The sequence below is a fragment of the Chelonoidis abingdonii genome, chromosome 26 (genome assembly GCF_003597395.2).
Source record: "Chelonoidis abingdonii isolate Lonesome George chromosome 26, CheloAbing_2.0, whole genome shotgun sequence".
Taxonomy (NCBI): domain Eukaryota; kingdom Metazoa; phylum Chordata; order Testudines; family Testudinidae; genus Chelonoidis; species Chelonoidis abingdonii.
The window spans coordinates 11349260-11373942 of NC_133794.1; the positions used below are offsets into that span (position 1 = coordinate 11349260).

At 58.1% G+C, this 24683-nt stretch overlaps 1 protein-coding gene across 1 annotated transcript; it reads left to right on the forward strand.

The window, feature by feature from the left end:
- The first annotated feature begins 5139 nt into the window (after positions 1 to 5139).
- MARCHF9 (membrane associated ring-CH-type finger 9) lies at positions 5140 to 24123 on the forward strand. The gene is given in 7 exon segments (XM_032786675.2): positions 5140 to 5576; positions 20078 to 20233; positions 21181 to 21373; positions 23869 to 23909; positions 23911 to 23960; positions 23962 to 24047; positions 24050 to 24123. Coding segments are annotated over 7 exon segments (975 nt in total). The 5' UTR covers positions 5140 to 5201.
- Positions 24124 to 24683: the final 560 nt, after the last annotated feature.

Here is a 24683-nt window from a genome sequence, read left to right on the forward strand (position 1 = left end):
AGGATTGAGGGAAGGGGGTGGGGACCACAGGGCCCCCAGTCAGGGCTGAAGACCTTTTGTAAGGACATTGGACTTTCTGTTACCCCAGACGGGGTAAGCCCAAGCTGGAAGGCTGAGCTACAAGAAAAGGCAAGACCCTCCCAGGGCTGAAGTGGCCTGTCAGCAGGAGGAGCTCAGCTAGATGAGGAAAAAGCTGACGTACCATGCCCGGCCACGAGGGGGCGCTCCGTCAGCGAGCCCACAAAAACATGAGAGCCGGCAAGACTAAAATACCCGAGTTTGTCATTTCTGTAGCCCAATTGCCAAACTGGACCTGCCCATTGGCCCATCCAATATGGTGTCCTGACCAATCCCCTGATGGATGCAAACTTCCCAGAATGCTACTGGGCCAGTAATATAGTCCTGGGATGGGGGGCTCCTTTGTGACACCAAAGTGAAGACATGGAAGCTGTGATCTAAGCCCCAGGGTTTAAAGCTCAGAGAGCAAATGGATTCCAGTAGGATTTTTTTTCTTTTTTTTTCTTTTTTTTTTTGGCACTGGTAGCAAATTAAGGTCAGAGCCATCAATCGTTTATAGAAAGGAAGGAAATTATTCCAACTACCTTATCAAAATGCCAGGAAACTCTATTAGCTGGGTCCATAATGAAGTCATAACATGTGACCCTGTGGATATTATCCTGCGATAATACTTGGGAATTGAGAAATTAATGACCTGCAAATATAACTGTTTTAACTGGCCACTTTGGGCTAACAATGCCTCCAACGAAGAGTCATTTGGCCTGGAGGATGAGTTATCTATGGCTGGAGGTCCGGAGGTCTCTTTCTTGGCTGTAACTATAAAATTCCAGGCACAAGTCCTTTGATATACCAGGCAGCATTACTGGGCTCCCAGCCACAGGTTGGTTTGAGAAATCAAATGTGTTTTTCCCTGGTAAATTAGTAAAGTGGCTTCCTGTGCAAATCCTGCCCTCCGAGACCTTCTTGCTACAGGACAGAATGTAAATTCCAAGTGTCAAGGGAATCAAAAGAAAACCAACAAGATTTGATAGAGGGACAATTTAGGATTGTGTGCATTCCAAGGTTTGCAGGGGTCCTTAACACATGGGGGTCACAGTGATACATTACAATGCAACACAACACTACATGCCACTCAGTGCAGTGCTAGGCAACACAACACAATACAATACAATTCAACACAACGCCATGCAATGCAACCCAGCACAGTACGGTAAAGCACCATACAGTGCAATATAACATGACAAAGAAACACAACACTGGACAATGCAATGTAGCATAGCACAATGCAACACAGCACCACTCAATGCAATGCAGTTCAGCCCAGCACACTACCGTGGCAGTGTGTCGGGTGCATTGCATTGAGCGGCGCTGTTTCCTTGCATTGTGCTGTGTGGCATTGCATTGCGTGAAACACAATACATGGCAATGTGACATGACACAATGAAACATAACGCCATGCAACACAATGCACTGCAATTCCATACAGCACAATGCAACACAATACAACACCCCAGGGTATAACACAGCCTAAAACAAGAAATGGGGGAAGGGGGGAGACCCACAACTCTAAGAGGGCTTATTAGTTTCACCCCAGATTTTATTTAAAACCCCTCCTTTATACTAGTGACTACACATGGGCAAGTTTAGCTTTTGCCAGAGAAAGCTGAAAGGAGGTTGAAATAGGCAGGACTATTTTTTTTCATTTTTAATTAAAGTGTCACTCATGGGGTTGGCAACTGTTGTGCTTTGATTACAAGTCTTGCAATATTTGGGATTTTTCTTAAAGACCCAGCTCCTGGATCCAGACCATCACACGAGAATCCCAGCTTTCGTATTTTAAAAAGGTCACCCTGAAAACGTTGTCCCCGAGTGTGACCTTAAAGGCTCAGAAACCCAGAAGAAAATTAAAAAGAAACCAAAATGGACTGTTTATTTTTTTTTTAAACAATCTCATGATTTCTAAGCCAATCTCAAGATTTTGGGGCCTGACTTGTGGTTTTTGGACACTTATGGCTAGCAACACTGCTCAGCGCAAATGGGAACATAAGAAAGGCCATATTAGATCAGATCAATGGTCCATCTAGCCCAGTATCCTGTCTCCCAACAGTGGCCAGTGCCAGGTGCTTCAGCGGAAGTGAACAGAACAAGCAATTATCAAGTGATCCATCCCCTATCGTCCCGTGCCAGCTTCTGCTAATCAGAGACTTAGGGACTCCCGGCCCATCTCGGCTAACAGCCATTGAGAGACCTATCCTTTATCAACTTATCTGCTTCTTTTTTGAGCCCTGTTACACTTTTGGCCTTCACTCAGCATCCTCTGGCAATGAGTTCCACAGGTTGCCTGCCTCGCTGGGTTCCTCGACTGGTCACCAGAGCTCCTGAAAGAATGACAGCTGGGTATGCAGCCAGAGGACACCAAGATTATGCCCAGCGCTATATGGGCAGATCTTCATGCCCTGCCTGGGTGGTCCAGTGCTTAGGGGGCCAGCCAGGGAGCTGGGAGATGCCGAACAAACACAGCCCTGCTCTGAGGAGCTTCCTCTCTCTGCACTGTGTGTGCAGCGCAGAGCACATTGGGTTCTTGGTCCATCTTATGAGTCAACAGGTGGACACAGACGGAGGTGAGGGGGGGACAAAGAAATCGATGGGACATCAGTTGATTAGGTGAGCTACTCACAGCCAAGCACAAACCCTGGTCCAGTTTGGTGTAGGCACCCTGGCTGGGGAGGGATTTGGTGGAGGGTAGCCAGGCTGGGAAATTCACAGCCAAAGTTCTCCTAGTCCAGCCAAGCTGCAGCCAGGCACCTGGGGGAGGGGGTAGAAGAGAGAGAGCCTCAGCCACTCACCCAGCACTCCAGGCTTGGGGAGGGCAGGGCTGCCCAGAGGATTCAGGGGGCCTGGGGCAAAGCAATTTCTGGGGCCCCTTCCATAAAAAAAGTTGCAATACTATAGAATTAAATGTTTATTAGAGAATATTTAAAAAAAGATGATACACAGAGTTTGATGCGTCAGTTATTAGTCATCGGGGGTAACATACAGAGTATAGGGGACGTTGGTATTTGGTTATTGGTTAGCATATAATATATACAGTCTGTAATGTCCCCAATGCGGGGTGTACGGTGGGTGGGGTCAAGATACAGTAGGGGAGCAGTGACTGTACATCGCTCATATAATGGGTTACACATAGCCATGATTAGAGTAGGCGGGCCGGGTAATGAGGACAGGGTGACCCTCACGTGGTGGAAATCCAGGTCGGTGGTTCAGGAACTTAGGGATGATAGTTTTAGTAGGGGGGGTTTAGGGGTCCCCTCCAGTGGGTGCTGAAGCCACGACGGCTCACTCCTGGTATGCCGGAGCCCGTGGCATGTGATTGCAATGTAAATGTCCCTAAGACCACCGGATAGTGTCCGAGACCATCAAACGCCATGAGTTCACGCATACGACGGCCCACCCCACAGGCCTAATAAACATGTCGTAAGGGGTCCCAGCGCCGCGCCCTGACCGATCAGGTCTCGTGTAAACCTCGTAGCCCTTTGCCCGCAAGGTGTCAGTCAAGGGGCGTATTTTCGATTTACGGCTTGGGCTTCGTGGAACGCCGCCGGTCCTGTTTCTCGAAGATCGTCACGTCAACGAGGATGAATCTTTTCCGCTCCCGTCCTTCGACGACGTGTCTGGGCGCAGCGGTCTGGTCGGTGCCGGATGGTGCGGTTGAACTGCAATCTCACCGAGGCTGTGGGGCCGATGGCCTTCATAGGTGGTCCTGGACGGCCGTTGTGGCGCAGCTGCCAGGCTCTGGCGTGGGCTTGCGCTGCAGCACAGGACGTGGGGCAAAGTGTCTCCAGGTGCAACCCGCACTTCCTGCAGCGCTTGTCCCGGTTCCCGTGACGCGGATGCTCCAATTGAGTGGGACGCAGTTCAAGCCGGGCGCGGTGTATGAACCGCCAGTCGCAAAGCGGTGTGAAGTGCCCGATTCTCGTGAGGGCCCGTGGGCTGGGGGGCAATGCCCCACTTGCCCCTCCTCCCGGCAGCCCTGGGGGAGGGCAAACCAGGGCTCCTCTCCACTCTGGGGAGGAGAACCGTGGGCTGGCTGGCTCCCACAACCATGGTCTCCTCTGGCTCGCGGTCCTCCTTCTGGAGATGGGGGGTGGAAAGTGGACCTCTACCGTCTCCGTGGTCCGGAAGGCTCCCATTTTTGGGGAGGGGGGGGCCCCTTCGTGTCACTTTCACATTTCCCGGGACTCCCCCACGTGTCCCGTGTGGGGGGAAAGCAGCGTAGCGGCAGCCGCACCTCGCCTCTCCCTCTCCCGCCCGAAATGTTTTTATTTAACACGGACTCGTCCGGAAAGAAAAAGCCATCATTTCTCCTCTCCCCGAGCCGCCGCCAGCGCCCTCGGCCATGGCGACTTCACTGCCCCCAGCCTCCGGCGGTGGGCTGGGAGGGAGCTGGTGGGGGGGCGTCTGACCCCCGGAAGGGAGGGGAGCGCTCCGGGCAGCAGCAGCAGCAGCAAGCAGCAGCTCCTTTTGCGCGCCGACCGCTGGTTTGGAGTGGAGAAATACCGCCCAGGGCGACCCAGCCGGGGCGCGGAGAGAGGGGCGAGGGGCTGGGCGCCCGGCCGCTGGCGGGGGCAGGATGCGGCTCCTCGGGGCCCCGCGTGTCGGCGGGTGAGCGCCTGCCGGGAGGAGCGGAGATGCCCGGAGCCCTGCAGACAAAGGAGCCGGCGCCCCGAGGGGAGGAGGCGGAGAGGGGCGCAGGCTCCCGGCTTTAAGCCCCTTTGGGCCGCCGCTGGAATCGCCGCTCACCATGCCCCGGGGGAGGCAGCAGGACGCGGGCTGCGGAGGGGCCCAGACACCCACCGAACCGGCCCGGCCTTAGGAGAGCGACCGGGGCCGCCCCCGCTCCCCTGCCCCTGTCTCCCTCCCCCTCCATCACTAGCTGCCCCCCCTGCGCTCCCCAGTCCCTGCGCCCCCGGAGATGTGTCCCCCAGGCGGTGCTGGCCCCTCTCCCTCTTGTTGCCCCCTCGAGGCCCCCCCACAGGCCCCTTCCTCGCCTTCTCCCGGTGCGGCGGGCGCCGCGCAGGGACAGAGCTAAGCGCCCCCCTCCGCCCCGTGCGCCCCCTCGCCCCGTGCGCTCCTCGCCCCTGCCCCAGCTCTCCGAGGCGCGGCAGCCGCTGGGCCCGGGGTAAATGATGTTCAAGTACCGGATCCGCATGTTCTTCAACGAGCTGAAGCTGCTGGTGCTGATGCGGCGGGGCCGCCCGGAGCCCGAGCCCGGAGCCGGGGGGAACCGGGCGCCGGGGGGCAGCGGCTGCGGCTGGCCCCCCTTCGCCGACTGCTCGGCCCGGCAGGACGATGAGGCCGAGTATTACGGGGGGGTGGCCGAGCCCCGGCCCCGCAGCCTGGCCTTGGAGGAGAAGGAGCCCCGGCCGCCGCCCCCCGGCCAGCAGCCCGGCCAGCAGCCCGGAGCCGGGGGGGCCCTGGACACCGTGTCTCTCAGCAGCAGCCTGGACAGCGGCATGAGGACCCCGCAGTGCCGGATCTGCTTCCAGGGGCCCGAGCAGGTCAGTCGGCGCTTCGCTGGGGTGCGGGTTAGCGGGGTTACCAGGAGTGAGTGGTGCAAGGGAGTTACTGGGGTGAGGGGTACCGGGGTTACTAAGGGTGAGGGGTGCCCGGGGGTACTAGGGGCGCTAGGGGGTTCCTGGAGTTACTAGGGGTGAGGGGTGCCAGGGGGTTATCGGGGTTACTAGAGTTTAGGAGTGCTAGGGGGATACCAGGGTTACTAGGGGTGAGTGGTGCAAGGGGGTTGGTTATTAGGGGTGAGGGGTACCGGGCAGTTATTGGGGTTACTAGAGGTTTGGCGTGCCAGGGGATTACTGGGGTACTAGGAGTGAGGGATGCCAAGGGGTTTGTGAAGGATACAAGGGGCTTACTAGTGGTGAGGGGTGTCAGGGGGTTACTAGTGGTGAGGGGTGTCAGGGGGTTACTAGTGGTGAGGAGTGCCAGGGGGGTTACTAGGGGTGAGGGTTGCAGGGGGTTACCGGGATTACTAGGGGTGAGGGGTATCAGGGGGTTACTAGGTCTGAGGGGTGCCAGGGAGAGATCATGGATGGAGGTACTGGGGGATGAGAGTTCTGTGGGATTCTCAGGGGCAGGGCAGGCAGGATGGAGGGTCAGTGTGTGGGGAGGATGCCCGGGCCTGCCTGATGGTGAATGTGGCCAGTGGGTTGGGTTGCTAGGAGGTGAAGGTGCCAGACAGTGCTAGGTTGTGGCTGGTTATCAGAAGACGAGGGTGCCAGGGCATGGGCCACAGTAAGGATAGAAACACGTTGGAGGAGGCAAGAATGCCAAAGTGCAACAGGGAGTCAGTCAGATACCAAGTGGCGAGAATGCCAGTGGACAAAGTGTGAGCAAAGGCCAGGAGTCTGTGCACCAGGCAATGCCAGGTCTGTGCCTCGTGGCAAGGGGGGTGGGTTCTGTGTGCCAGACATTGCCAGGTCTGTGCCTTGTGGCAAGGGGGGGCAGGTTCTGTGCATCAGGCAATGCTGTGGTTTGTGCCTTGTGGCGAGGGGGGTGGGTTCTGTGCACCAAGCAATGCCGGGGTTTGTGCCTCGTGGCGAGGGGGGTGGCTTCTGTGCGCCAGGCAATGTCGGGGTCTGTGCCTCATGGCGAGGGGGGCAGGTTCTTATGGTGAAGATGTCCAGGGAGAGTGTGTGAATTGTCCTCCTGGCCCTCTGAGGCAATGCCAGTACCCAGACAAAGGTGGTCTTAGTGGGCACTATGTGTCCTTTATTTTGCGGACTGGTTCCTTGCGGGGCAATGTCCTCTGTAGTCCCCCCCACTGTTCCCCCCTCAAACCCCGGGACTGGGTCAGACCCACCCTTGGGGTGCTGTGGATGGACGTCATGCTGCTTAGGGAATGGGTTGGCAGGACGGTCTGGGTATCTGGAGGGATGTGGGTACAGTCACTGGGATAGAGGAGTGTGCAGCTTGCACTGAAATCCTGGGGGGATAAAGGACACTCTGGAGCTTTCAGGGGCCGCACTAGGGTTACAATAATACCTAGGCATTAGCCAGACCTAGCTTGTGGGTGTGTTATTTGGGGCCGGGGCTGAGAAACCTTGTGTCTCGGCCCATGTTGGCCTGGCACGGAGCACAGTACCAACGGCTCGCGGGCTGTCCCCAGAGCATGCAATGCATGCGGTGTCCAGCAGCTCCTTTCCCCGCCGCTGAAATGCAGCCACCTCTGGGGAGGGGCACAGCCGCCGCTTAGCAGTGCAAGAGGGTGGACTCGTTCAAATGGCACTGCAGCGGGACATCTAAGGGATCTGGTAATTCCCTGAGTTGGAAGTGGGGATAACACTGTGACTTTTGTGAGAAGACTTGGAGCCTCTTTAATGGCCAAAGGCGTGTGGTGGCTTCAGAAGTATCTTGTCCCAGTAGCAGAGGGGCCTAGGCAGAGTCCTGGGTGGCACAGGGCCTTAGGGGAGATCGCCTCCTGCTGAATCTCCAGCTGGCTGCAGGCACCTGGCATGTCTCCCATCTGAGTAATGCCCCGGCCTAACCCAGCAAGACCTCCTGTGATCCCGGGCAGAGGTCCTCCGAGATGCATAAGATGTGGTATCTGTAACTCCAGAGGGGAAGCACTGCTTGCCTTTGAGAGCTGGGGGTGACCGTAGGCAAGGCAGATGCCCAACGTGGCGCTGAACTCGCTGGCCCAAGCCGATGGGGGTGCCCCTCATTTGGACTGGCAGGGGGAACCTGGGGGAGGAGGGGAAATGAGAGAAAAGCAAGAGGTTGGAACCGTGGGGTAGACGGGACCCTCCCTCCATCCCCACCCGTTGGCCCCACTTCTTGGCAGACACAGACCTGCCTGCACCGGAGGGAGGCTGGATATTTATGCTGGGATTTGGGAACTGTTAATTAATCCTTCCCCTTTGAGACCAGGCGGCCGCGGTACTTACCGTGCAGAGTTTGTTCTTCCAGTGCTGGTGCTACCGGATGTCCCAGGGAAGGGGGACTCCTGGTTTGAACAGGCCTGGGCTGCGGAGTCACGGAGGGCGCCAAGTCTTTCTAGGAACCGCCGAGGCGTGGCTAGAGCAAGGCACGTAGGTCCATGCCCCCCAGGTGGAGCTGGGCAGATTAAAGGGGCAAAGAGGAAAGGATTGGGGCTGAGGATTTGGGGTGGGCGGACCCCAGTGGGAACCCCCTCCCTCTTCCTGGGGGAGTCCTTGGAGCATTTTAACCCCTGCAGCTCCGAAGAGGGAATGGGTAGGAGGCCAGCAGGAATTTTTTGGCCTTGAAGATCTCAGCTGGAGTGACTTAGGGTTTGTACTAGGGCTGGGGGGTACCGAGAGAGGGGACCCCGTGATATTGACTGGGCTCATTTGGAGCTAATGCACCACAGCTCCCTCCTAGTCAATAAGTGTTACGGGGGGAAGGTAAACACCCCAGGTAAATATGTGTGTGTGTGTGTGTGTGTGTTGCGGGGAGGGCAGGTATCGCGTCTCTGCCTGTGCTGCATACACCGGAACGTGCCGGTGAGGACACGGGGGTGTTCATGTGTGGCCCCATGTGCCTATGCAAATGCATGGGTGTATGCCTGTTGGTGTACGCGTGTGACTGGACACTTGTGCCCCCGTGCCTGTAGACATGTGTGAGTCCACACCTCTATTAGGTGTGTATGTTCATACTTTTACATAGATGTGTGTGCACACACGTGTTTGTGCATGCTTCAGTGCTTGTGCTCTTTAGACTCCAGCAGGGGGCTCACCGCCTGGATATCCCTGTGCCCTGCAGGGAGTGTCCCCCCCTCTCCCGCAAACACCACCAGGGATTGGACCCTGGGCAGATCCAGCATGTCTCCATCTCCTCCAGCCAAAGCACCTCGTTAGGAGCTGCCGGCCTGGTGCGGGTCGGTGTCAGCTTGCTCTGGCTTGGTGACGGAGATGGCCCAGTCCACACCAAAGAGGCTGGGCTCTCTGGCCTCCGAGGCCTGGTGTCTGAGAGAGGAGCTCTCTGGGCCAGGACCCAACACATGGGCAGCTGGGGCGGCAGGAGGGATGGCAGCGTGGCTGGGACGTCCCGGAAATCATCCGGGCAGCACTGGGTGGGGGGTTGGGATCGTGGGAAGCCCCTGCAGCATAAGGCGGCCAGGTATATGTGGTCCCCCCGTGGGTGCCTGTGGCCCCACCATATCCAGGAAACAGTGGGCCCGGCTCCACCAATGTTTGGCTGAATAAATTCGGAGGCGTCCCGTTCTGGGCTTCAGGGGGACGTGGGGTCCTAGGGTGCCTGGGGGTTAAGCAGAGGGCCATGGCACAGACAGCAATGAGTGACCTGGCCCCACCCACCCTCCCCATTTCTTCCCACCTCTGCTTTGCCCCTCCCTGTCCATTCCACCCCTTCCCCCAAGCCTCTTCCTACCTCTTCCGCCATATCTACCCACCTCTCTCGCCCATGCGCTCCCCTCCCACCATCCCACCCACTCAACCCTTCCCCAAGCTCCGCCCGCTCTTCTCCGACCCTGCCCCACCCTCCAATCCGCCCTGCTCCCCCCCCCTCCACTCCTTTCCCCAAGCCTCGCCCGCTTCCTGCCCTGGCCACCTCTTCCCGTCCCTATGCTCTCCTCCCCACCCCTCCACTCCTTGCGCCCCAAGAGCCTCCGCCGCCTCTTCCCGCCCTGCGCCACCTCTTCCCCGCTCCTGCTCCCCACCCCCTCCACTCCTTCCCCAAGCGCTCCGCCGCTCTTCCCGCCCTGCCACACCTCTTCCCGCCCCTGCTCTGCCCCCTCCCACTCCCACTCCTTCCCCAAGCCTCGCCCGCCTCTTCCCGCCTGCCACATCACTCTCCCGCCCTGCGCTGCCCCTCCCACTCCCACTCCTCCCCAACTCCGCCCGCTCTTCCCGCCTGCACACACCCTCTTCCACCCTGCTCTGCCCCCTAACCCCACTCCACTCCACCCCTTCCGCGCCTCTCCCGCTGCCCCACCTCTTCCCACCCCTGCTCTGCCCCCTCCCACTCCCACTCCACCCCTTCCGCCTGCCTCTTCCCGCCCTGCCCCACCTCTTCCCGCCGCTGCACACTGCTGCCGGCACCAGGCCCCCTGCTAGCCCCCCAGGCTGCCCTGGCCCTGTATGGATGGGACAACTCTTCTTGGACCCATTCTGGGCACCACCAAAAATTCTACAAACCTGGTGCCCACAGGTTCCTTCTGACCCCTCCCTCCGGGACCCTGCCCTATCTGGCGTCACACAGCTCCAGCACAGGAGCTCTCGCCCCAGCCCTAGCGGTGACTCCCTGGGCGGCTCCATCAGGCCGATAGGATCTTTCCCCTCCTCCTGGCCCAGCTCCTTCGGCCCCTGTTCCCTGCTCAGGGCTGACCCCTCTCCACTCGCAAGTCGCTACATCTCCAGGGCATCCTGCCCGCGCCAGGGGGGCTTCCCTGTAAAAGCCAGTGCGCAGCCTTAGGAGCAGGAAAGCCGCATCCTCAGCCTGGAAGGGGCCAAACTCGATTGGCAGGTGCCCGATCCCCTGCCCTCCAGGCTGGAGGCCCATGTCCCTGCGTCCTGGCATTTCTGACCTCCTTGGGAGATGGGATTACGAGTTGTCTTTGCTCTGTGGGCCCTGGCTGCTGACCCTCATCAATGGGGGCATTGCTCCAGCCCGGGGGTGAGTGTCAGGGCCGTGGCATGGAGCAGGTTCATCCTCCCATTGTCTCTGAGCCAAGCCAGGTTAATTCCTCCCCATAACTGTCTTTGTCCCTCATCTGGGCTCCATGTTCCATCGGTGGGACCCCTGCTCTGAGTGGGGAGGCATCTGCCATCTTGGATCACATGGTGTGTCTCTGTGACTCAGTTTCCCCCTCAGTGAAATGAGGGGATGCGGTGGGATGCTTGAAGCACATGGGGGCAGGCTGCAGAGAAGGGAGCAGATCCAGGCCCCAGAGGGTGGGGAAGCCGAGGGGCCCCCTCCCCAGCTCTCCGTGGTGGATGGGGCCTGGGCCGGGAGTGAGTCATCAGCCCAGCACGGTGAATATTAAAATGTCATTTTAACTGGAGCCCTGTCGTGGCTTCAGGTGATGGGTGAGACTTTCCCCGCTGCACGTGCCATGCGGGCTCTATGGGCTGCTGGACAGCATGGCCCACGAACAGGAACTGCCACTGGCTGTGCCAGCACTCTGAGGTAGGCTAGTATCCAGGCCCCCTGCTCTCACCCATTAGCCCCCACTAGCTGGGAATAGAACCCAAGAGTCCTGGCTCCCAGCCCCCCTGCTCTAACCCATTAGCCCCCACTCCTTTCCCAGAGCTGGGAATCGACCACAAGAGTCCTGGCTCCCAGGCCCCCATGCTAACCAGCTAGCCCCCACTCCCTTCCCAGAGCTGGGGAAAGAACCCAGGAGTCCTGGCTCCCAGGCCCCCATGCTAACCAGCTAGCCCCCACTCCCTTCCCAGAGCTGGGAATAGAACCCAAGAGTCCTGGCTCCCAGGCCCCCATGCTAACCAGCTAGCCCCCACTCCCTTCCCAGAGCTGGGGAAAGAACCCAGGAGTCCCGGCTCCCAGCCCCCCATGCTAACCAGCTAGCCCCCACTCCCTTCCCAGAGCTGGGGAAAGAACCCAGGAGTCCTGGCTCCCAGGCCCCCATGCTAACCAGCTAGCCCCCACTCCCTTCCCAGAGCTGGGAATAGAACCCAAGAGTCCTGGCTCCCAGGCCCCCATGCTAACCAGCTAGCCCCCACTCCCTTCCCAGAGCTGGGGAAAGAACCCAGGAGTCCCGGCTCCCAGCCCCCCATGCTAACCAGCTAGCCCCCACTCCCTTCCCAGAGCTGGGGAAAGAACCCAGGAGTCCTGGCTCCCAGGCCCCCATGCTAACCAGCTAGCCCCCACTCCCTTCCCAGAGCTGGGAATAGAACCCAAGAGTCCTGGCTCCCAGGCCCCCATGCTAACCAGCTAGCCCCCACTCCCTTCCCAGAGCTGGGGAAAGAACCCAGGAGTCCCGGCTCCCAGCCCCCCATGCTAACCAGCTAGCCCCCACTCCCTTCCCAGAGCTGGGGAAAGAACCCAGGAGTCCTGGCTCCCAGGCCCCCATGCTAACCAGCTAGCCCCCACTCCCTTCCCAGAGCTGGGAATAGAACCCAAGAGTCCTGGCTCCCAGGCCCCCATGCTAACCAGCTAGCCCCCACTCCCTTCCCAGAGCTGGGGAAAGAACCCAGGAGTCCCGGCTCCCAGCCCCCCATGCTAACCAGCTAGCCCCCACTCCCTTCCCAGAGCTGGGGAAAGAACCCAGGAGTCCTGGCTCCCAGGCCCCCATGCTAACCAGCTAGCCCCCACTCCCTTCCCAGAGCTGGGAATAGAACCCAAGAGTCCTGGCTCCCAGGCCCCCATGCTAACCAGCTAGCCCCCACTCCCTTCCCAGAGCTGGGGAAAGAACCCAGGAGTCCCGGCTCCCAGCCCCCCATGCTAACCAGCTAGCCCCCACTCCCTTCCCAGAGCTGGGGAAAGAACCCAGGAGTCCTGGCTCCCAGGCCCCCATGCTAACCAGCTAGCCCCCACTCCCTTCCCAGAGCTGGGAATAGAACCCAAGAGTCCTGGCTCCCAGGCCCCCATGCTAACCAGCTAGCCCCCACTCCCTTCCCAGAGCTGGGGAAAGAACCCAGGAGTCCCGGCTCCCAGCCCCCCATGCTAACCAGCTAGCCCCCACTCCCTTCCCAGAGCTGGGGAAAGAACCCAGGAGTCCTGGCTCCCAGGCCCCCATGCTAACCAGCTAGCCCCCACTCCCTTCCCAGAGCTGGGAATAGAACCCAAGAGTCCTGGCTCCCAGGCCCCCATGCTAACCAGCTAGCCCCCACTCCCTTCCCAGAGCTGGGGAAAGAACCCAGGAGTCCCGGCTCCCAGCCCCCCATGCTAACCAGCTAGCCCCCACTCCCTTCCCAGAGCTGGGGAAAGAACCCAGGAGTCCTGGCTCCCAGGCCCCCATGCTAACCAGCTAGCCCCCACTCCCTTCCCAGAGCTGGGAATAGAACCCAAGAGTCCTGGCTCCCAGGCCCCCATGCTAACCAGCTAGCCCCCACTCCCTTCCCAGAGCTGGGGAAAGAACCCAGGAGTCCCGGCTCCCAGCCCCCCATGCTAACCAGCTAGCCCCCACTCCCTTCCCAGAGCTGGGGAAAGAACCCAGGAGTCCTGGCTCCCAGGCCCCCATGCTAACCAGCTAGCCCCCACTCCCTTCCCAGAGCTGGGAATAGAACCCAAGAGTCCTGGCTCCCAGCCCCCCATGCTAACCAGCTAGCCCCCACTCCCTTCCCAGAGCTGGGGAAAGAACCCAGGAGTCCTGGCTCCCAGGCCCCCATGCTAACCAGCTAGCCCCCACTCCCTTCCCAGAGCTGGGAATAGAACCCAAGAGTCCTGGCTCCCAGGCCCCCATGCTAACCAGCTAGCCCCCACTCCCTTCCCAGAGCTGGGAAAGAACCCAGGAGTCTGGCTCCCGCCCCCCATGCTAACCAGCTAGCCCCCCATCCCTTCCAGAGCTGGGGAAAGAACCCAGGAGTCCTGGGCTCCCAGGCCCCCATGCTAACAGCTAGCCCCACTCCCTTCCCAGAGCTGGGAATAGAACCCAAGATCCTGGCTCCCAGGCCCCCATGCTAACCAGCTAGCCCCACTCCTTCCCAGAGCTGGGAAAGAACCCAGGAGTCCTGGCTCCCAGCCTCCCATGCTAACCAGCTAGCCCCCACTCCCTTCCCAGAGCTGGGGAAAGAACCAGGAGTCCTGGCTCCATGCCTGTGCTTTAGCCACTAAACCCTAAGCCCAGGTCTGTATCCTCCTGTGTGGACACCCCGCCAATCCTGCTGTTATACCCTCTGCCTGCTCTGCTCAAACTGCGAGCCCTGTCTCTCGCTCTGGTCTGTGCAGCACCTGGCACGACAGGGCCCAAGGCTGGTTGGGTCCTGGGGTGCCACCACAATACGTAAATGATCATACTAAGACACTGAGCTGTGAGCAATGTGTGTATCCTGACAGCATCCACCAGGTGCCTGGCACTGTCCACCTGCTGGCAAGGGACAGCCCTGCCTGGGAGGCGTTCACCTGAGGAGGGGAAATGCTCCGAGGGAATCACAGTCCTGGATCCTTCGCTGCCCCATGTCCCACCCTGGTGCCAGTCGCCTGTGCCACGGGTGGCCCAGGGCAGCCTCCCCTGCAAAGGGTGCAGCATGTGGGGAAATGTTGGGCTGGAGCTGGCAGACAAGGGGAGGATGGCTGCTCGCGGGATGGGGGAGAGGAAGGTGCTGGGCCATGTGTAAGGCTGAGCGACCAGTGGGGAAGGGGTGGGCAGAGGGGTGCTCAGCGGAGGGCAGAGCAGTGGGGTTCTCAGTCACGGCCCAGGACCTCACTGCGTTAGGTGCTGTATGATATTTTTAGGTGTATTAGGAACTAGGAACCCCAGTCATGCCCAGGACCCCATCACGCTAGGCTGTATGTGTTATTTATGCATTATAGGAGTGGGATTTGCTGTGTGGCCAGGGGCTGCCCTGTGGGACCAGGATGGGTCTGTCCTATCCTGCAGCTGGGACTCCCAGAGCTCGGAGCCCCACCGCCTGCCCTGGGGGCTGGGCTGTTTGCCCATGTGCCGTCTCAGACATCATGTACCAAGGGGCCTCCAGCGGCCCTGAGTTAGAGGTGCCTTTGCCCCCATCCTGGCTGGGATTTGGGGGTCGCTCAGACACATTCTCAGGTGTGTGTGCGCGGGGGTTTCTCCATTGTTCCGTGGAGTGGAGGGGGATGCGCCACTGTTCTCCGGGGAGTCCCTGGTGTACGGTTAGCCCTCAGGTGCTGGCATTGCAGGGTGGTTCTGTCCGGAGCACCGAGCCGAGCTCCACGCTAAAAACGGGCTTGGCCATTGTCACAGAGTCCCGGCGATGCTCTGGAACTGCTCCCACAAAGACAGTCAGGACTTTGGGAGCCTCCTCTCCCTTGGAGCAACCGTCTGCAGGACAAGAGCTCACACGGCTTCACCGCCTGGATCTGACCTTGGAGCATTCAGCATCTGCCCCTTCTGCGCTTCCACAGCGAGTCCACCCAGGCGGGGTCCTGGGAAAGCCACAGGGTCCTGCACCCCACTTCGCAGTCAGACGTGACTCTCAGCCAGCCAGTAACACAGAGGTTTATTAGATGACAGGAACACAGTCTAAAACCAGAGCTTGTAGGTACGTGAATGGACCCTCAGCTGGGTCCATTTTGGAGCCCCGCGAGCCAGACACCCACGTCTGCAGTCACTCCTCTCCCCAGCAGCCCAAACTGAACCCCCTCCAGCCCCCTTTCTGGCCTTTGTCTCTTTCCCGGGCCAGGAGGTCACCCTGATCTCTTTGTTCTCCACACCTTAGCATCTTCTTGCAGGGGGAAGGGCCCGGGCCATAGTTGCAGAGACAGAGTGTCGGCCAGAAACTGAGGCACCCACACAGTATTTCAGAGGAACCATTAGGAACATTCCACTTTGTCACGCGGGTGCTGAACCTGGTGATTCCAGCCCAGATCCCCGAAGCCTAGACCAAACCTGCAGCGGGCGGGTGATCAGAGGGGACCTTCATTAAAGAACAGCACCCGTGAGAGAAACGGAGCAGTGGGCATGGCGCCATTTTGTTTGTCCCACGTGGCCTTAACAATGGACCGGCACAGGCTGTCCGATCTCTCCATGGGGCTAAAGCTCCCGGGGGCGCCGGCTCCATCTGAGGCTCCGTTCTCTGGGGGCTGTGGGCAACTCTTGGCCGTTTGGTTTTCATTTCTCCTGCAGCAGCGAGGGGCAAATGCTATTTCCCTCTGGCGAGCTCCCCCGAGAACTGCCCTCTTGCAAAATGGCTGCCATCTCCTATTGCTTTGCATGGAGCAGAAGTCACAGAAGGGAAGCCCGGGCTGTCGAGGGCTGGGAACCAAGGGCGGGGGTGGCCATCTTGAAAGAGGGCAGCTTGCCTGGAATGTTGTGAGCAAAAATAAATGACCACTAGGCCTAAAAATGCCTTTCAAAATCTACCTGTGGCACCAGAGCCCTCCCTCTCTGTACCTCCATATTCAGGCCCGGCCCAGCCCTTGCTGCAAGTTGGAGCAGCCTAAAGGCTGCTCTAATTTGTGTTCTGCTTCCCCTGGCCCCGTGGAGCCAAGAATACCCAGAATGCAATGCGCTCCGGCCATGGCCCCCAAGCCACCCTCTATGCCAGGGACTTGGGTTCGGTGCGTGTGAGCAGAGCCCTTAGGCCAACTCAGGCACCAGCCACCCTCATGAAGGCCTTTGGGCAGCGCCAAGAATACAGCCTCTGAAGCAGACATCAGTCGGTGCAACCGTGGGCTCTGCTCTCCAGCCTCTCCAGCGGGAGCCTGAATGGGATCACACAGGTATGGCAGGGGGTTCTCCTTGGATGACAGGAGTAAATGCCCCTGGGCCTGCTGGGGAGAAAGGGCCCAGGAGACTTTTACACCAGATGGGGCATTTGGGGAGCCAGAGCAGGCCCCGGTGATCTGTGCCAGGGGCTGGTGTGGGCCAGCCCAGTGGGGAGACAGCTCAGAACCCCCTACCCTACCTGGGTCCATCTCTGCAGCCAGCCAGGGTGGTGGGCGGGATGCGTGCACTGGTGTGGAGTCAGCCAGCTGTGAAACTGGCAGATGCGATCTGCCGTGTGGTAGCCAGGCAAGCTTGGTATATGTGTGTCCTCTGCCTCGTGGCACAGGGCCGGCTGGAAGAGGACCCCAGCGGGGGTCCTGGCACTTCTGCTAGCTGCATCTCCTGCTCCTACCTGCCTCCAGCTGCACCATCAAAGGTCAAAGCAGAGGCAGCCCTGAGAGGTGCTAGCTGACACACACACAGACAGTGCCATCCAAGACATCCCAGAGTTTGGGTTTCTGTTCCTGGGCTCTGGGGGGCCGGTGACCCCTCTTTAGCTGTTGAAGTGACCAAGGCCCCTCTGAGTCAGCTGCTGTCTGTGGGTCTGTTCCCCACCTCTGCGGCCTGGGCTCTGCCGGTTTGGCACAGCCTGTGCAGTGCCATGCTGAGTGCAGCGTCCTAGGTACCTCGGTGTGGGGGACTGGCTGGGGGACTGGCTGGGTGTGGGGGACTGGCTGGGTGCACCGACAGAGCTGGGGGACAGGGCTGGGATGGCAGGGGAGCTGCAGGTTGGGATTGAGGGACACCGACAGAGCTGGGGGTCAGGGCTGGGATGGCAGGGGAGCTGCAGGTTGGGATTGAGGGGCAGCGACAGAGCTGGGGGGCTGGGATGGCAGGGGAACTGCAGGTTGGGATTGAGGGGCACCGACAGAGCTGGGGGGCAGGGCTGGCTCCAGTCCTGGCTCCAGTCCTGCCAGATCTGGGTTTCCCGTAGGGAGTAGGCTGCATGCCCCTGGATTATCCTCCCCATCAAGGAGGGGTGTCAGCACTTTGGGGCGCCTGGCCTGCTCTGTCTCTGCTCCAGGACTCCGGTCAGTTGTCCTGCGGGGCCCCGGCTCAGCAGGAGCCTCAAGGCAGCCAAGGGCCTCGCAATGGGTGCCACCCATTACCCATCACACCCGTGCCCCCAGTGTGCCCTGGGCTGGGGTCTCTGGTGCAGGAGAGGGGGGCCAAAGCCATGGGTAGAGAGGCTGGGGGAGGGGAGCCTCATAGAGAGCCCCGCACTGTCTACTGATCAGGTAGAATACCAAAAACACTAATTAAGGGAGAGGGAGGGGGGCGAGGGCAGCAGGGACGTCGGGGAGCTGCAATCGGGGTCTGTCTGTGACAAGCTGCTGAGCTGGGAGCACAGGAAGGAAAAGCCAAGTGATGGTCATTACCATACCAAAGTCACCCGCCGAAGGGTAGGTGATGAGGTCGGGGCGCTGGATCAGCATTGCCAAGGGGACGGGATTCCAGACCAGGGCAAGAGGCGCGGTTGGGATGGCAGGGGGGCTGCGGTCAGGACTGAGGGGCATTGGCAGAGCTGGGGGGCAGGGCTGGGATGGCAGGGGAGCTGCAGGTTGGGATTGAGGGACACCGACAGAGCTGGCGGGACGTCTAGGATGCAGAGTCTGCATTCGGATTGACCGCCATCCGACAGAGGCTGGGGGGTGAGGCTGATGACAGGAGCTGCAGGTTGGATTTAAGGGCACCGACGAGCTGAGGCAGGCTGGAAATGGCAGGGAGCTCCCGGTTGGATTGAGAGCACGGCAGATTCAGGCAGGGCTGGGATGGCAGGGAGCTGTCCGTGGATTTGAGGGCATCGCATGTCCGAGCTGGGGCAGGCTGGAGGGAGCAGGGATGCTGCCGGGGATTTGAGGACCTGGTCATGAGCTTTGGCATCTGGTGATGGCAGGGAAGCTAGCCGGGGGACTTTTGAGGGGGCTACGTGCAGAGCTGTCGGCAGGAGCTGAGATGTAGGTTCTGCAAGTCAGGAACTGAGACCGTTCAGCCTAAGACTGTTTCGGAGGGCGCCAGCACCACACACCTGCTCCCTAGTTCTGAACGTTGCCTCTCTAATCGAGACACTTGAATCTTGCATCTGAACCCAACAGCGGGAAAGGGTAGAGTCCACCCTTGGACCCACACGATCATAGCCAGGCTCAGGGACAATTAACCCCATTCTGAAAGCATGCACTATCACATAGCAAGCCCAGTTTTCCTCACATCTCAGCCCCCCTGCCCCCCTTCTACGCTTCTTGCAGAAAAGTCATCCCTCTTCCTTTGAAGGATGTGTTGTCCCACCACTTGCACAGCAGCCGAGCTCTCTTTCACCCACCCAGCTGGCACATTCAACTGTCAGACCAGCACATCTATCTGCCGCGCGGAGGAGAGCAATCTTCAGCTCCGTTGTTTTAGCGGAGCTGCAAGTCTTTGGTGTGCTGGCTCCTTTGGGGGGCACCATCACATGCTGTGCCCCCCTACCTAGCCACGGTATGGAGCTGCCACCGAGATTTGATTACCGAAGGGACAATAGAAAAAATCAGATAGATTTTTATGCGAAACACTGTGAGTGGAATTCGTGTATCATTCATGGGTTCACCCTCCCACCTCTAAGCACCCACTTAGGATACACTGAATGGTCTAAACCCTTCATCATCAGCTCCCTTCATCTGTCCATCTCCATATCACAACTATTCATGCCATTATCCCATACACCCATCCTAACTCGTATCATGTCCCAGTTATACCTATCACTATCCATTCATCCCTGTGACCCCTGGCTGTCTATCCTATCTATCGGTTATAATCCCAGCCACGCTATCTATCTAGCTATCCATCCATCTCATGGACTCCCTCTATCTAATCTAATCTAATCTAATCTAATCTAATTTATCTATCTATCTATCTATTCCCATCCACCCTATCTATCTAGCTATCCATCCATCTCATGGACTCCCTCTATCTAATCTAATCTAATCTAATCTAATCTAATTTATCTATCTATCTATCTATTCCCATCCACCCTATCTATCTAGCTATCCATCCATCTCATGGACTCCCTCTATCTAATCTAATCTAATCTATCTATCTATCTATCTATTCCCATCCACCCTATCTATCTAGCTATCCATCCATCTCATGGACCCCCTCTATCTAATCTAATCTAATCTATCTATCTATCTATCCCCATCTACCCCCTCTATCTATCTATCCATCCCCATCCACCCAATCTATCTATGTATCTATCTATCTATCTATCTATCGTGCCATCACCATGGTATCTAAGCACCAATTTCCTGTGGTTGTAAAACTGACCGATGGCTACGGTTTTGGGGGGGTGGGATGACCCCTGTGACCCCTGCTGAGGGAACTCGCTGGCACTCTAGTGGCCCAGTGTCTCCATGAAGCATCCTTAGTGCTTCCTGTCAGGAGGCATGAAATATTTATGCTAATTACTCCCCCCCCCACCCATCAGCGCATCAAGCAGACGAGGCTAATAAACTGCTGTTTAAATCTTAGCGGCCTAATGGAGCATGGGCTCGCCGGGTGCTCGCTGGGGCTGCAGGGCAGGGAGGGTTGGTGTTACCCAGCATCCCCTTGCAGAGCCTCCCCACCACCACTGCCAGCTCCTAATCCCAGGGCCTGTTTGCTTTGCAGGGGGAGCTGCTTAGTCCATGCCGGTGTGATGGGTCCGTCCGCTGCACACACCAGCCCTGCCTGATTCGCTGGATCAGCGAGAGGGGCTCTTGGAGCTGTGAGCTGTGTTACTTCAAATACCAGGTGTTAGCCATCAGCACAAAGAACCCCCTGCAGGTGAGCGGGGGGCGCCCCGGTGTATGGGCACATTCACGCTCCGGCGCTGACGCGGACCCACAGACCCGCACGCATGTGCACACACGCTAAGCACACACCCTGACGCTGATCCACGGCCATTTCACTCCTAGACGACTGACAACCTCCGGCTAGCCCAGCCCTTGGCTCCCATTCCACAGCTCTGTTGATGCCCCTCAATCCCAACCCACAGCTCCCTTCTCCCAGCCCTGAGCTTCCCCCGCGCCATCCCGATGGGCACCTACAGGAGTGCAAATCAATTGCCCAGCATCCAAAAGTTCCTCGGAATCCACTTGACAGAGACCAGACCTGACTTGGCTTTATCCTGGTTCCAGGAGCGGCACTAGGGTTTCTGGCACCCTAGGCAGAATTCAGGGGGCAGCATTTTGTGCGCTCCCCATGGGGCACGCGGGAGCTTTTGGTTCCACTCCCATCATGCCTCCGAAGAAGGACCCTCCGCCGAAATGCCGCAGGCGACAGCGGCAGTCATTGAGCTGCTCGATTACCTGCCGCTGTTTTCCGCGGCACGTCAGCAGAAGGTCCTTGTTCGGTGGCGCAACAGGAGTGGAACCGCAAGCTCCCGTGCACCCCATGGGGAGCGCACAAAATGCTGCCCCCCCCCAAATCCTGGCACCTTAGGCGACCGCCTAGGGTCACCTAATGGAAGCGCCAGCCCTGCCTGGTGCACTGGCAGAGGCTGCCCTTCCCCGGGTCTCTTAGCCCCTGTGATTCCCTCCCCGCAACCCGTTGTGGCCCCAGCCCCTTCCCCGCAAACACCAGATCCTTTGGCCTCTCTGATTCCCTTGCCACACATCTTGTGCCCAGCCACTAGGGTCTCTGTACCCCACAGTCCCCAGCCCCCTCTATTCCCCCAACTCCCCACCCGCACCCGATCCAGTAACCCATCACGGCGCCTTCTTCCCTTGCAGTGGCAGGCGATTTCCCTGACTGTCATCGAGAAGGTGCAGATTGCAGCCATCATCCTGGGCTCCCTCTTCCTCATCGCCAGCATCTCCTGGCTCATCTGGTCGTCCCTCAGCCCCTCGGCCAAGTGGCAGCGGCAGGACCTGCTCTTCCAGATCTGCTATGGCATGTACGGCTTTATGGACGTTGTCTGCATAGGTGAGAGCCCGGCCCGTCAGGTCCCCCCACCCCAGCCGTGGGCTCCCTGACTTCCCCTGTCCACCCCCTTTGGCTGGAGCTAGGCAGCGCATGCCAGAGCAGTAACTAAAAGGTGAATCCATCTCATCCCCCCACCCTCTGCTGCCCACCCCCTTCAGCTCTGAGTAGGGCGGGACCATCAGAATACGGAGTACTGGGAAGTAGGACCTACCTAATGTGCGATGCACATCGAGGTTTGGGTGACGAGAGGCTAGCCTGGGACTCAGGAGAACTGGGCTCAGTGCCCAGCTCTGCCACTGCCCTGCTGGGTGACCTTGGGCATGTCACTGCCCCGCTCTGCGCCTCGGTTTCCCCACCCCTTCTCTGTAAGACTGTATGTTCATCAGGGCAGGGACGGGCTCTTCTCCGTACAGCACCTCGCACAGTGGGGTCTTGGCTGGGATCTCTAGGGGCTCCTGCTGTAAACAGGCATCCCTCACTGGCAATAAAGCCCCACCTGATTGCAATGATGTCTGTTAATTAAAAGCGAATGAAGCGGACTCAGGACTGGGACAAGATCGGCAGCGTTCAGTGATGGACTCTGCAGGCAGCAGAGACGAGACAATTACAAGCTGGGGCTTTGTGGCTGGAATGATGAGCCACCAGCTGGAAATGAAGGGATGGATTGTAAATTTCCGATTGAGTCAGCGGCTACGTGTGTCCCATTGTGCCTGCATTAGGAAACGCGAGAGGTCGGACTCGCAGCCAGTGGGCAGGATCCCATGATAGTGCAATGGGAGAATGCTACTTAGAAATGTTCGCACGTATTTGGTGCCTTCCCCACGTGTGAAAAATTTATAGTAATAGGGCCTGATACAATCAGGAATAATGATTATCAGATAGAATAATACGGTAGAATAATAATTAATAGATAATAAAAAGCAATGATTATAGTTTAATAATACTTTAATTAAATAATAACTAGAATAATTAATTGATAATTATTCTAATTATGAGTAATCTAGTATAATAATCATGATAATTATATTGCAATAATCTAATATTAAAATATTAACATAAATTGCTAGAATGATAATGAATACACACTAATAACAGAATTTTAATAAAATAATACTTATAGTTCAATAATATAATAAAACATTTAATAGCTAGAATCATAATTAATCGGTAGAATTAAAAATAAGAATGAATAGTCAGCCAGCCCATTCTGAAATGATTATTTATTTATATTACTGTTATGCCTGCGGTCCCCAACTGAGAACATCAGGCCTCCATTGTGCCAGGCGCTGTACATCCATATAGCAAGAGAGAGTCCCTGACCTAAAGAACTTACAATCTGCATAGACAATGAGTGTCAAGGGAAACTGAGGCATGGACAGGGGAAGGGACGTGCCCAAGGTCACCCGGACGGGCAGCGGTACCCACATGCCCACCATGGGAGCAATATGCCCACCCAGGACAAGCAGGGCTCAAAGTGAAGGACCCCGCCCTGTTTCCGAGCCCACCCACTGGGCCAGGCCTGTGCACATTTAAGCGAGATATGCCATGGCTGAGTCAGCAGTGTGCCCTTGTTGCCAAGAAGGCTAATAGCATTAGTAGGAGCATTGGCAGCAGATCAAGAGACGTGATTATTCCCCTCTACTCAGCGCTGGTGAGCCACATCTGGAGTATTGCATCCAGTTTTGGCCCCCCTCTACAGAAAGGATGTGGACAAATTGAGAGAGAGTCCAGCGGAGGGCAACAAAAATGATCAGGTGGCTGGAGCACATGACTTACGAGGAGAGGCTGAAGGAACTGGGATTGTTTTAGTCTGCAGAAGAGAAGAGTGAGGGGGGGATTTGATAGCAGCTTCAACTACCTGAAAAGGGTTCAAAAGAGATGGAGCTCGGCTGTTCTCAGTGTAGCAGATGACAGAACAAGCAGCAATGGTCTCAAGTTGCAAGTGGGGCAGGTCTAGGTTGGTATTAGGAAACACTATTTCACTAGGAGGCGGTGTGAAGCACTGGAATGGGTTCCCTAGGGCGGTGGTGGAATCTCCATCCTTAGAGGTTTTTAAGCCAGCTTGACAAAGCCCTGGCTGGGATGTTCGTTGGGGTTGTTCCTGCTTTGAGCAGGGGGTTGTACTAGATACTCCTGAGTCTCTTTCCAACCCTGATATTCTATGGCAACAGGCCTAACCCCAAGGTAGTGCTGTCTCCACGAGTCGCACCTGTCAATCTAGTCCCCATCCGCAGCCAGCCTCACCCCACCTTCCCCCCACAAACAGCAGGCCTCCCCACGCCCTTCCCCAGAAGCTTGCAGTTGTCCATGGAACCTGGGAGATTAGGGGTCCGATTCCCACTGGGATCCGAATAGCTGGGCCCTGCATTTTCTAGAGCCACATTGTCATGAGTGAGTTCCAAGCCCTGGGCAGCCACCAACTCAAGGGACCTGTTGGCAGCCTGCCCCAGGAGGTCTCACCTCTCTCCTCCCCCCACCAACTTCTCTCCCTGTAGGTCTGATCATTCACGGGGGCTCCTCGGTGTATCGGATCTTCAAAGCGGTGGCAGGCAGTGAACAGCAGTGGAAAGTTGCTGAATTACGACAAGCCAGGACCTGGGCGAGCCCGTTGGCAGTGGGGCGGCCAAGGCCGGGGCGGAGGAATTCACGGACAACCCCTCCTCCGGGAGCGAAAGGAACCTCGGCGGGGTCAGCGGGTTAGAACGATTTTGAACCATCACTGTGGCTACACCATCTTGCACATCCTTTAGTCACCTGCGGCCCGAACGAGCCCCGCGGGGTGTGCCAGCTCTGGCCGGGAGGTGGTCATGAGAAGTGACAACTGTTATAAACGCCACCTGGCCGGTGGACCGGCGCTGGCACGAGGAACTCCTCTGAGAGCCGTCCTGCCGAGGGGGCTGCATTCCAGGGAAGGGCGCATGGCAGCTGTTCCGCCCCCACTGTTTCACACTTCATCTTCCTACTTTGGGGGCCGCCCTTCCTGCGTCTTGGCCCGCACCCGGCTAACCTCCCATCAATGTGAAAATTCCTCGTGCGGCGGGGAGCGACCGGCTGGCCCCTTCCTGCTGGCTTCCCTTGCAACTCCTCCCTGATTGGAGGGATGGGAGAAGATTGTTATCAACCCCCCCCACGCGACACTGATCCAGGGGAGCCGAGAACAAATGTGCTTACCTCATCATCGGTCAAACAACAATCCAATCAACCCTCCCCAGCCCTCAACTCCCCGCACCACCTCCGTGAATCTCCGCCCCAGAGACGCCAGCTGGAAAGGCTCTGAACTCCTTCGTTCCCCCCCCCCCCCCCAAAAAAA